This window comes from Pteronotus mesoamericanus, unplaced genomic scaffold, assembly GCF_021234165.1.
Source record: "Pteronotus mesoamericanus isolate MK-2021 breed Mesoamerican mustached bat unplaced genomic scaffold, CSHL_Meso_final contig_263, whole genome shotgun sequence".
In the NCBI taxonomy this organism is placed as follows: domain Eukaryota; kingdom Metazoa; phylum Chordata; class Mammalia; order Chiroptera; family Mormoopidae; genus Pteronotus; species Pteronotus mesoamericanus.
The window spans coordinates 6,533,342-6,547,008 of NW_026555112.1; the positions used below are offsets into that span (position 1 = coordinate 6,533,342).

The 13,667-nt window shown below is 45.1% G+C and overlaps 1 protein-coding gene across 1 annotated transcript in view; it reads left to right on the forward strand.

Annotated features, from left to right (window-relative positions):
* LOC129071266 (putative tetratricopeptide repeat protein 41) overlaps positions 1-13,667 on the forward strand; it is a 60,164-nt gene that overhangs the window by 40,955 nt on the left and 5,542 nt on the right. The window contains 4 exon segments of the mRNA XM_054574441.1: positions 1,314-1,453; positions 6,963-7,134; positions 9,218-9,365; positions 9,921-10,073. Coding sequence (XP_054430416.1) covers positions 1,314-1,453; positions 6,963-7,134; positions 9,218-9,365; positions 9,921-10,073 — 613 coding nt within the window.

Sequence of the window (13,667 nt, forward strand, 5' to 3'; positions counted from 1 at the left end):
GTTTTATAATGAGAAAAATTACTTTCTTGTTTGTTCTAACTATATGCTGGTGCTAAGTGAGTGAAGGTGAGGATGTGGTCAATGAGAAGCAGGGTTCATGAATGAATACTTCTTGGAGCACATAGAATGTTGAATTGAGTATTAAACATAGTGGTAGACATTGTCTAGTCCTACCTGAGCCCTCACCAGGAATCTGGACCCAATAATCCTTCTGGAATGTTCAAAAGCCCGGCCCTGGGCAGGAGTCCATTCCTTGGTTGTTTGTCCAGACCATCCTTGTCTGCCTGCTCTGAGCAGCTGCTTATAGTTCCTGGTTCCCTGTCACTTGACTTAACCCCTCAGTTCTCATACCCACCTTAGGCCCCTTTGCTCGGACAGCTGCTCGGGACCAATGTCTTGGACCCTCAGTGCTCTCTTTCCCTTGACCCTGATTTTGTTTTTGTTTTCCAACTTGAGGCTCCATAGCTATGGTTCAAAGCCTCCCAGCCTCCCTGCGGGCTGAGGGCTGCAACCTCATCCGCTATGCCGATGAACCGAGAATGCTGTCTCACACAGAGATGCTCAATAAATAATTACTTCATGCCTGGGTGGTGATCCAAAAGTTGGAAGAGAGAAAGCAAGAGGGTACTCAGGTTTGGGTGACCTACAGCATGTGCAGAGGAACAAGGAACATATTTGTATTAAACAAACTAGGTGCAATAATTTGAAGTGTAACTGATGGGAAAATGTAGAAGTTTAGCTACTGGAACATTTGGAAAGAGAAATTCTGAAAATGATGGCTTTGAAGTACCATGTATTTAATTGGGTCTTCAAGTTCAAAACTTCTGTATGTTTTCCTTTGTGTATAGTAAGATATAACTACACATATACATGCACACAAAAAGTATGCTCCTTATTTTGTTCTTTTAATATTCTGTTCTTCTTGTTAAAGCCAATAATTCAAGATAGCTGCAGTAGAGGGCAGAATTGTGTAAGAAATTGAGACACTTTTTTCTTCTTGCCCGACAAGCACCCCCAAACAAAAATTATGGTTATTTGCAGATTGGGCTATAAAAATACTCTCCTTTGGTCCTCTGGTTTTCAAAATTTACGTACCAAATTGATTTAAAACCATTAGAGTTATTTTTCATGTCATTGTTTAAAATAGTTGGTAATATATGTAAACCTTAATAAAAGCAAAGTGCTGATCCCTTAAGAGAGAAACACTAAAATATGGATAATATATTCAACTCCTGTATCAAGATTCAGTGATGGGGATTCTTTGTTCTTCTCCAGATGTGAGTTAGGATTATTTGCTTTTCTTTCCATTCCAGTGCTGGAATGCAGGCCTCTGGAGGTCACTGCAACGGACAAGTGCCGAGTAATGTTCTTTATTGCAAGATTTTTGAAGCTGATGGGCAAGACCAAAGACGCAGAAGAGTTGTTCTTGAATGTTGAGAACATGTTAGTGCAGGTGATGTGGGAAATAATTTTATTTTATTTTATTTTTTGAAAGGGAATCCCTTTGGTAGATTTTTAAAAAAGATTTAAAGATTTTATTGTTTATGCTATTACAGTTATCGGAATTCCCCCCCACTTTGCCCTGCTCCCGCAGTCAAACCCCACACTGTTGTCCGTGTCCATCGGTCATTCTTATATGTTCTTTGACTAATCCCTTCCCTTTCTTTCAATGAGTTCCCATCTCCTCCTCCCCTTTTACAGCTATCAGTATGTTCCCTGTTTCCATGCCTCCAGTTCTATTTTGCTCCTTAGTTTATTTTGTTCACTAGATTCCTCTTATAAGTGAGATCATATGGTATTTTTCTTCCACCGACTGGCTTATTTTGCTAAATCCTTCAAGCATTATTCCTTTTGTTATTTTGTTAGATATTTTTAGATATCATTTACCTGTGTTCTTTTCAATGTAGTCCACAAGTGGAGAGGGCAATTAATTATGTTCATTAATGAGGAAACAATGATTTTAATTCATGCCCCAAACTGTGTACTAATGACAAGAAGCAGTAAATAGATGGGAGTCAATATAGAATGAATGAGTAGTAATAAGCATCATGGGGGGAGGGCAAAAAGTGTTCATAAAGCAAAAGGGGAAACTAAGTAATGGGTTGAAGTGAACTAATAAAAGATTGGTTACAAATTTGGCCATACTTTTCATAAAGATGCTGGGGAGCATTGATTGATTTTCTTGTCTATACTGATTTACTTTTTCTGAGATATGAACTTTTGGCTTTGTTGAACGCAATGAAAGTTTCACTCATATAGCTATTAGCCATGCTTAGGATGACATTTAACTACCCTTTAAGAAAATTACAGACTTCCGGCCAAGGCGGAGCTGTAGGTAGATACACTTTGCCTCCTCGCACAACCAAAAGTAGGACAACAACAAATTTGAAAACAAAAAATACCCAGAACTGCCAGAAAATTGATCTTTGTGGAAGTCTAACCACCAAGGAGTTAAAGGAGAAACATTCATCCAGACTGGTAGGAGGGGCAGACATGGGCAGCCGGGCGGAGAGGACGCAGCAAGGTAGCGGCTGGCAGACTGGGCAGTCCCACATTTGCATGCAGATAAACCACAGGAACAGCTGGGGAGTGAGACAGATTGCTCAATCTAGGGTTCTAGGGTGGGAAAGGGAAACCTCAAAACCTCTGAAGGTAAAAACCTGTGGGGGTTGCGGCAGCAGGAGAAACTTCTGGCCTTACAAGAGTCTGTTGGAGATACCCAGGGGGTCCTAGAATGTACACAAACACACCCACCTGGGAATCAGCACCAGAAGGGCCCAATTTGCTTGTGGGTAGTGGGGGAAGTGACTGAAAGCTGCTGAGAGACAAGCAAGAGGCATTGTTCCCTCTCGGGCCCCTCCCCCACAGACAGCCTCACAACTCAGTGACCTGGGATGCCCTGCCCTGGTGGATACCTAAGGCTTTGCTCCTCCCACATAACAGGTGCTCTGAGACAAAGAAATATGGGTCAAATGAAAGAACAGATCAAAGCTCCAAAAATAGAACTAAGCAATGAACAGATAGCCAACCTATCAGACGCACAGTTCAAAACACTGGTAATCTGGATGCTCACTGAATTGATTGAGTATGGTTGCAAAATGGAGGAAAAAGTAAAGGAATATGCAAAGTGAAATAAAGAAAAATATACAGGGAACCAACAGTAAAGGGAAGGAAACCGGGAATCAAATCAATGATTTGGAGCAGAAGGAAAGATAAACATTCAACCAGAACAGAATGAAGAAACAAGAATTCAAAAATATGAGGAGATGCTTAGGAACCTCTGGGACAACTTTAAACATCCCAATATCTGAATCATAGGGGTGCCAGAAGGAGAAGAGGAAGAGCAAGAAATTGAAAACTTATTTGATAAAATAATAGAGGAGAACTTCCTCAATCTGGCGAAGGAAATAGACTTCCAGGAGATCCAGGAAGCTCAGAGAGTCCCAAAGAAGTTGGATCCAAGGAAGCACATGCCAAGGCACATCATAATTACATTACCCAAGATTAAAGATAAGGAGAAAATCTTAAAAGCAGCAAGAGGAAAGGAGACAGCTACATACAAAGGAATTCCCATAAGACTGTCAGCTGATTTCTCAAAAGAAACCTTGCAGGCAAGAAGGGGCTGGCCAGAAGTTTTCAAAGTCATGAGAAGCAGGGACCTACATCCAAGATCACTTTATCCATCAAAGCTGTCATTTAGAATGGAAGGACAGATAAAGTGCTTCCCAGATAAGGTAAAGTTAAAGGAGTTCATCATCACTAAGCCCTTTTTATATGAAATGTTAAAGGGACTTATCAAAGAAAAAGAAGATCAAAAACTATGAACAGTAAAACAGAGGGGAGGAGGAAGAATGGGGGAAAAGGTACAGGGAATAAGCAGCATAAATAGTAGGTACAAAATAAGCAGGGGGAGGTTAAGAATAGTATAGGAAATGGAGAATCTAAAGAACTGATATGTACAACCCATGGACATGAACTAAGGGTGGGGGGAGTGCTCGGGGATGGGGCGGTATAGGGTGGAAAGGGAATAAAAGGGGGAAAAATGGGACAACTGTAATAGCATAATCAATAAAATATATATTGAAAAAAGAAAATTACAAATATTCATTGATTCCAACATTATTTGTGGACCAAAGATAGTGTAATCCAAGACAAAGCTGTCCTCATTTTAAAGCAAACACCTTTAGGTTTTCTAAAGACGGCCTCCAACCCCACCAACACACAGCTCTATAGAAGGAATTCTACCTAAAAAGATTTGTAAGATTCAACTTCGCAAGTGCCTTTATGGCAGAGACCATTCTTACCTGCAATTTTGGTATTCTCCACGGTGCATTACCACCTTTGGGTGCTTAAGAAATGTGGTGAATGTATCAATGAGTCCATTTGAATCTGCAAATCCTTTGTGTTCTTAGAAGGAAGTGTGGAGTAGTGAACAGAGCATGGGGCTGTTCCCAGACTGGGCCAGATGCACAGCTCTGTGGCGCTTACTGCTGTGTGACCTTGGCGGGAATGCTGACCTCTGACTCAGTGAGTTCTCGTTGTTGAGGATTCCATTGTCTGTCTCTTGGGGCTGTTACCAGGTTTAACTGAGAGAGTGCACAAAGCACCTTGCACAATGTGTGGCACATAGTGTGATCTTACGAACTGGTAGCTATTTTGTTATTACTGTCTATGGGTTATAAAGTAATTGAGGCCTAGGTTATAAATGATGAGAGTTTGATGTAAGTTATTTTGACCCCTCTTTCATCTTTCAGAGAGTAGAGTCCAATGACTCTCTGGTGTCTTATCATGATTGTGGGATTTCTCCCTATCCCAGGTGATTTTTCCACGAGATCCAGATTCTCATCACTGACATGTGTCTGTCTGGAAAGCACCAGCTATTTTGTTAGGTAATCAGTAAGTGCCTGATTGTGGGGTCATTCACTCAGCTGACATTCATGGAGGGCCTTGCCTAGCCCCAGCGCTGTGCCAGGGGGTAGGGAGAGAGCCACGGGCCCGGCAGGCACAGTGTCTGCCCCGTGCAGCTCCAGGCTTGCTGGAAGTCCCTGCTGCCATCGGCCTCAGTGATGAAGCCCGACGTGTGGAATACGTTGGCCGTGAAGGGCTAAGGCTGGCTTCCGGGAGGCATGCTGAAGCTGAGACATGCAAAGAGAATTTCCCACTCCAGAGCCTTCCTTCTGGAGGCATCAACCTTACGATTTTATTCTCAAAATAGTTTCGAAACAGGTCTTTGAGACTAACCACCATGGAGACTATTACAAGAATTTTCTTTAGGCTCCACAGGCACGTCCAGAAGAGAAATTCTAAAACTAATTTGGTCAATAACAGCTTCTTTGAAATATGTGCTTGAGGTCCTGGCTGGTGTGGCTCAGTGGACTGAGCACCGACCTGTGAACTGCAAGGTCACTGGTTTGATTCCCAGTCAGGGCACAGGCCTGGGTTGGGGGCCAGGTCTTCAGTTGGGGGCGTGTGAGAGGCAACCAACTGATCTTTCCCTCTCTCCCTCCCTTTCCCTCTCTCTAAAAAAAATAAATAAGTAAAGTCTTAAAAAAAGAAATATGTGCTTGAAGGTATAGATCTTGTTATTTGTGACGTATACATTCTGTATACCCCTTTTAAACTTCTTTCAGCTTAGGATATTTTAAAATTTAAGTGCCGTGGTTTTCAACTGGGAGGCAATTTTGTCCCCCAGGAATATTTGGCAAAGCTCGTGACCTGTGGGGTTGTCACAGCTCGGTGGGGGTTGCTACTGGCATCTAGAGGGTAGAAGTGAGGGACGCTGCTAAACATCCTACAGCACGGTTCAGCCCTCACAGCCCAGAGGTATCCTGCCCCAAGCGTCAGTGCTGAGAAACTCTGACTTAAATGGTATGTTTGCTAAAAAAGCAGGTCTCATTACCCTCCCCCTCTGCTACTTCACAGCAGGTGGCCCAGGCAGCAGGAACACGGAGGCTACATTTGTGAAGGGGCCTCGGTGTGTGTGTCAGAGGTTCACTTGTTGAGAAAATGTACAGAGCAGAGCTTTGGAGTTGGCCGTGTGAGCTTGGGTGGTTTATTTAGCGTCACTGAGCCTCAGTTTCCCCAAACTGTGGTGGAGGAGTAGGCACTCCGCTTTCCTAGGGTTTCTGTAAATAGCCGCTGAGGCCTTGCATGGCAGGAGCCTAGTTCGGTCAGTGCTCCATAGTTGGTGGTGGCCACTCAGACCGCAACCTGAGAAGGAAGCGGAATCTGCACTTTGCAATCACTGTGAATGTCCACACATCTTTACTGCAAACCCACGGAGACCAGGGCTCCAGGCTTGGACTGAGGGGTCTCTGCGCTCAGGAAGGAGATGGTCTGGAGTAGGGGAGAATGTAAGTGGTGTCTTCATAAAGAGGATGCTGACTATATGCAGCTGCATTTGACTTGCTGATCAGTATTTCTGGTGATGTGGGCAGTGAGACTCGGGGTTGGAAGGACCACGGTGGCCTGTTGATGGGTTGGGAGATGTCAGCCTCCCTGTGGCAGGGGCTCCTGCCCCATTCAGACTGATTTGCTATGACAAGGGCCATGGGATGAATCAAGCAAACCCTGAGGTTTTGTATCTGGTCGACAGAAGTAGGGAAAGCCAGAGGGGGAAGCAGGATGTAGAGAGGATGATGATACATTTTAAACATGTAAACTGCTGGGACCTCGAACATCTGCAAGACATTGTCACGTTATTCCTATCTTCAAAAATTGTATTACCACTAACAACCCTTGAAAACATTTTCCAAAATTTATTTTTAGTTTGTGGTGTCTCCCAATAAATGCTTCCCTATCATCATCAGCACTTTATAAATGTTTAGACTTCCCTGAGAAAGGATATAAAGCGTGCAGTCTTTCGCAAGTTTATTAGGAAATGAGCTTTTCTTGGGCGGGTGTGCGGCGGCCAGTCTAATGCTGTGTCCCCTCAGGAACGGTGTCCTTTTCATTTTCTGCAGAGTCAGTGCATGAAAGAAATGCTTCTCAAAGTGCAGACCGCTGTTGGAGAGCTCTATCTTGAAATAGGGATGACTCAGAAAGGGTTCCAGTATTTCCACAAAGCGTGGTTGAAACTGATGGAATTTTCGCCCAGTGACTTAAAGGACAACCAGGACTTAGTGAAGCAAAAAGGTTTGTTGGACCCGTGCAGAAGGCATAGCCTCTCGCGTTTCAGAGTCAGACTCCGGGGCGAGTTTCACCCACGAGGGAGGGGGCACGAATGTATGGTTTAGTTCATTGGATTATTTTGTCAGGAAGGTGGATGTGTGAAGGTTGACCATAAAGCACTCCTCATGTGACAGGCCACCCTTTTAGAATGTCAAGCACTGTTGTGATGAGCTTCAGGAAAGAAGGCTTTGAGCTGTAAGCGGGAAATTCAGAGTTTGCCTCTAGGCCATCCTTTCTAGGTTCAAATCCGACCTTTCCACTTACTAGCTCTGTGCCTTTAGAATCATGACTTAACTGTTCTGGGTCACAGTTTTGGTTACAGTTTTCCTGTGTGTAAAGGAGGGATAAAAATAGCAGCTACATTGCATGTTGTGATGAGACTGCAAGTGTTCGCGGGAGACTATAAAGCACATGGAACGGTGCCTTCACAGAGTTAAGCCATTATTTTGTTCCCCAGTATTCAATGCCAGAAGCCACTGTGTTTCCACTAATAGACAAAAAGAATGTCCAGTGAATGATCTATTAAACATTTTTGACCCTCTGATGGACAGTCAGACTAAACTAAAGGACTCTAGACTTATGTTCGATTTAAATGGCTGTATCAAAACCGCTCACAACTCAGCAGCTTGAAACAACAGCTATTAATTATTGTTCACCGGCCTGCGGAGGGCTGGGGGAGTCCACCAGTCCAGGGTGGGCTGAGGTGACGGGGGTGGCTGGGCCACGTGGTCCTCGTTCTCCAGGAGGGTAGCCCGGCCTGTTCACGTGGTGGCTGGCAGGACCCCCGGAGGGAGAGCAGAAGCTAGGCCTGGCTTCAGAACTGGCACAACATGCTCCCTGCTGCCGGCCGCTGGTCTCAGCATTTGGAGTTTACCCTCTGCATGAGGGTGGCCATTGTCAGGAGTCAGGGTGGGCGACGTCATCCGATTTGTGTTATGAGACCACTTTTGCTGCTGTGTGGAGAATGGATTCCATGGTGGGTAAGAGTGGACATAGGGAGACAGGTATGTGGGTGTCCCTCCCTGATGCCTAAGTACAAAGTGGGAGGCCCCGGAGGGATTGCAGAGGAGGGATGCGTGGGCGTTGGGCGATGAACAAGGTCTTACTGATGATGGGAAAAAGGCTTCTTGATAATTTAATGGTAGGTGCTTTGTAATTAAGACCAAATTCATCGCACAGGGAGTTAAATCTGCTTTTCTTCACTACTAGTAATCCTGCGACTACACCTTCTGGGAATCTTATCATGTGTTTTCTCTTCCTAACAAACCTTGGCTTAGAAAACACTTTCTGCCCTTGCTAGGTGGCTCAGTTGGCTGGAGTGTCATCTCATATACCAAAAGGTTGTGGGTTTAATTCCCAGTCAGGGCACACACAGGAGGCAACCGATAGATATCTCTCTCTCACATTGACGTTTCTCTCTCCTTCTCCCTTCCTATCCCTAAACATATCCTCAGGTGAGGATTAAAAAAGAAAGAAAAATAAATTAAAAACATGTTTAAAAATAATAATAATAAAAAAAGAAGAAAGCACTTTCTACTTTTTGGAAGTCTGTATTATTGTCAGAATATGTAACTCAGTAAAGGAGCAGAATGTTGGGCCTTTGCAGAGGGTGCTTTTCAAGGCAGGGTGTGCCTAGGCAGAGACTGGTTGGTGGGGCTGAGTCGCCTACCTCCTGTCCTGATACTGTATCATTTTATTGTCTCTTATCGCACTGGCCGCCCTCTGCAGGGCTCATTACCACGATGACAACCCGTGTCACTAGTCTGTCGCTCTGTTTCTGACCTGTTCGTTTGCAAGACAGACTCAGACTTTGGTTTCAGTCTATTGTCTTAGGCTTTGGCCCCATAAATGCTGTGTACACACAAATATGTTATATGAAAACCAAGCCCCGTGCTGGGTGGGCCAGTCATTGATTTATTAAGGAAAAAAAACCTATTGGCAGTGATGAAGAAATGCTATTAAATGTTTTGCTTATTGTTTTTTTACCTCTTTTGTGAAAAAGGAAACATTAATTATAATCTTCCTTGCCAAAATTTCTTCCCTGCAGGCAGAGTCCTGAACAACCTGGCAAAGTCAGCCCCTGAGGAGTACTTAAAAGAAAAGCACATTTTGGAGCGTGTAACTGAAATTTCCAGCTTACTGGACAGCCACCCCCGTGACCAGGCTACCATGAAATTCACTGAAGGTGTTCTGATGTAAACATGCATTTTTTTCTTGAAAAATTTTTGTTTTCTCTACTAACTTCTATTGTTATGATTAATATACTTAACCCACACGTGTGAATCCATTTCTGACCTCACTGGTTGGGTTAAGAAATGCTGAACTTAAGTCTTTCCATCCTCTGGTTCGGTGGTTCTCAGCCAGGGGCAATCTTGCCCCCCATAGGACCTTTGCCAGTGTCTGGAGACATTGTTGGCTGTCACGGCTGTTGGCATCTAGTGAGTAGAGGCCAAGGATGTAGCTAAACATTCTACACTGCACAGAACAGCCCCCCACAACAAATCATCCAGCCCAAAATGTCAATAGTGCTGAGGCTGAGAACAGTGTTCTAGTTTCTTACAAAGATGTACAAACGTTTTCTTATAAACCACTTCGAAGGTCTTGAATCTCTACTATTACAAACTGCTCTTCTGTTTTGTGTCTTCCTATACCAAATCCAGAATGTCTGTGAGAATTAGTTTTGGGAGCACACTGAATGTGGCCAATGTTTGCCATGCCTGGGAAATAACACACATGTGTTTTGTTTTCAGATTTGCTGCTGGAAACAGTTCTCTTGCAAAAACAAAGTTTCAAGAATGTTTAAATATCAGGAGAAGTTTGTTTGGGCAGAAAAACATTCTAGTTGGAGAAATTACGGAATTTTTAGCAGATTTACTATTTTTTCCACTAGGGGATAGTGAAAGGTAAGTTTTTATGAAATGTTCAGAGTAAGTGTCTCTCCCCCTGCACCCCCCCCCCCAAAAAAAAACCCCACCAATGTCAGCGAGGTCTGGGGCCACCCATCAAGAGTGTCTCACTTCTTTTGCTCCAATCTCAGAGGAACTCACTGTGCCTGAGAGTTCTGTCCTGATCAATTTGTCAGGACACTGACCATATGTGTTGGCAAGGAGGTCTTAGCCCACAGACTGTGCAGAGGTTTCGGCAGCAGGAAAAGTACGAGGGAGCCTGATGTCTCAGTGAGTGGTTCCCAGCGCCATTCCCAGGACGATGCACTGACTCTGGGCCTCTGTGTAGGCCTCAGCCCATTGTCCATGGTACCCACAGCTGCTGGCCTGTCTCCTGCAAGACCCAGGCCGGAGCCTGCAATATCTCAGGCCATGCTTCCCTGCTGCCGCTCCTGGCCTGGGAGGTCGTCTTGCTCTCTTACCCCACATGGGGCTTTCTTCAGCTCCCTACATAGGCTGTTAGAGACAAAATTATCCACGATATTTGTTACGGAAAGGTAAGGCCACCGTTACTCAAACCCTTCATGATAGGTATATGTAGGGCTTACTGTTTAACGGGGTTTTGCAGAGGGGGATAGAAATTGGACTCAACTCTGAATACAAGGGAAAGTAGGGTGAGGATGTGAGTGAGTAGAAAATTACTGAGGAAACATCAAGGGTAAATGGGGATCCTGGCTAAAGGGACTAACAGGGCTCTTGCTGAAGGCAGGTGGGGCTGCTCAGATGTCAGCTGGGATGGACGATGAGGACCACGACTAGATATCTGATGAGGATCAGACAGCGAGGATGGCTAAACTGAATTCGCAGGATTCTTACTCAAACTGGGCAGTGCAGAGATCAACATGGAGGACTGAAGTTGAGGGCCAGCTGAGAAAAAGCTCAGAAGAGCCTCAGTGGAGTTTGGTCAAGGAGAAACTCTTTGCCAGCATCTGTGTTTAAAAGGGGGTTGCAGGTGTCACCCTCCAGATCTAACCCGTGTTAGCCTCTGCCAGGCCTGACCACTTCTCTTGACAGGCTGGTACGGGAGAAGGCCCCATGTGAGTCCAGAGAGACATATATACCACACCTTCCCGTGGCCTGGCTTATACCCTTTCATTGCCAATTCAGCTGACCAAATGGCCGGGGCTGGTCAGAGTTATACTGTGAGGTCATGAAGGTTTGTTTGGCAGCTTCTCTCCCTCCCCTGTTCTCTAGCTTGCTTTTCACATGAGCTTTCCACTTTTCTCGAGATAGTTTTCCTCTCACCAGAAAACTGACCTCTTCCAGCTTTTGCTCCCGGGAAGAATGTGCTGTTGGTGATCTCTAACATTTAATACTCTTTCTAAGGGTATTTACCTTTAAAAGAGTCCAAATAAAGGAGTGCCAAAGGGTAAAATTACTGGTGCTATAGAGTAGTAGTGAGATGGTGAGCTCTGGGGTCCAATTGCCTGGGTTCAAATTAGTAACAGTGAGAGCCTGGGTAGGTGCTTAACATGTTGGTATCTCATCCATTTCCTCATTAGTAGAAGGAGGGTGGTAATAGTACCTTCCATGCAGGCTGATTGTGAGGACTTAGAGGTCCTATATATAAAGAAATTAGCAGAATGCCTGGCACATATTGAAAGAGTCAACAACTTGAGCTCATAGCATTATTTTGCTCCTCGGCAGGTAATTTTTTTAGACGCTTGATACCACATAAGCCTTCTTTTGTTTCTCTTAAGACCAGCACTGTGAGCATAGAACAAGACTTTCTTTAGAGAAATAAAAGGCTTGACAATAGAATCCTTGTCTCATAAAAGAAAAATCTGAACACGTAGCTCACTGACTGAGTCATCCCCACCTCCCGGGCTGCCCCAGCCCAAATCCAGAGCCAGCAGGGTGTGAGTCACAGGCAGCTAACAGTGCTGCCGTTCCGCAAGGGTGGCCTCCGTGCCACCCCGACCGCGCTTGGATGCCTCCTTCCCGGGCCTCATTGCCAACAATCCACCTTCTGAAACAACGAAGAAGCCTTTTCCCTTGTTGAAAGTTGTTCTCAGGTGATCACATATGCTCTATGTTGGTCAAGTTTGGGAGATATTTTGCTGCGCGGCTGGGCTCACCTGTCAAACATGTCCTGGCGGTGAGAGCCCCTCGAGACAGCTTTCGTGCACCACCCAAAGGATCCGAGGGGTTCTGAGGGCCTTGAGAACGGGATAGGTAGGGATGGATAAATGGGTTCAAGTTTAAAAATTAAAAGTAAAAGAAAAAAGCAGGACAGAGAAGAATGAACAAACTCTCGGTGAAGTAAATGTCATCCACTCTAAGTTTGTATCCATTCATCAGCAGCTATGTCTCCTCAGTGTCCTCTTCACAGACAAGTCCCTTTACTTCCTCACTTCTCATTTGCTGTCACTTGGCTTCTACCCTCACCAAGTTCATTTTGTCTACACCTGTGGAGGTCCTCAGGGACATCCTAAATGTGTCCCTTTGCACTTCGATTTTGTCAGTCCTGTCCTGCTGAAGTACCTGAGTGTTGATAGCTCCCTCCTGGTTTCTGAGATGACCCCTGCGTAGATATCTTCTCTGATTGTGCCTTCTCCATTTCTTTCTTGGGTTTCCTCTTTCTCTCCCTGACTCGTGTCCCATGGCAGTGCTCTCCTGGGTTCCGTTTGTGGACTCTGTGCTGGTCTTAGCCCCAATGCCTCAACCTCACCCATGCCAGGGCTTCAGCCGCCCTTCTATGAGGCGATGGCTTCTCGTCTCTCTCTTCTCCGACCTCTGTCATCAGCTGCCCACACGCACATCCGTCTGCCTGTTGGACGTCTCCATTTGGGTATTCCACAGTATTTGGGCATTTTCGAGTCAACACTGTGAAGACTGAACGCATCCAACCCATCTCCTGACAAAAGGCGTCTTTTCCTGTCCCACCCCCTGCAGACACCATGGCATCCTCTTAATGATCTGTCTTAAGGATATTTATTGCCAGTCACTATGCAATACATTCCATGCATTTTCTCATTTAATCATCACAACAACTCGATGGTCCTCTTTTTGCATATGAGACAACTGAAGTTTAAGAGCTAAAGATGCCTGCCCCACTTTTAAGTGGTAGAGGCAGGAGCAGCACCGGGAAGTCTGTGTCTACCAACCGTGCCACTCCCAGGCCCGCCTGACTCAGAGCTCCAGCTCCTGACCGTGTCATCCAAGTGCACGTGTGGATGCCCCAGTGCCCCAGCATCAGGACCACAACACTCAACGTGAAGCCAGCCCTCGGCAGGTCTCCCTTCACCTCTGTGGCCATTGCATTAGCTTAGACCGTCATTGCTCTTCCTTGGGACTGACTGCTTTCCCTGCCTATGGCTTCGCCTGCTTCAGTTTATCCTCCACAGATCCGTCCAGATGACTTTTCTAAAATGCAAATTAGATCACATCAGTCTCTTAATGAAAAGTATTCAATATTAAAGTCCCAAACCCTAAGTTCTCACTTAATGCCCTTCCTAAGTGGTCAGTCCTCTGTTCTATCCTCCAATCTCTCTTCCTACATCAGGAAATTTGCTGAGGACTAGGATTAGTCTATCTATATTTGCCACCAGC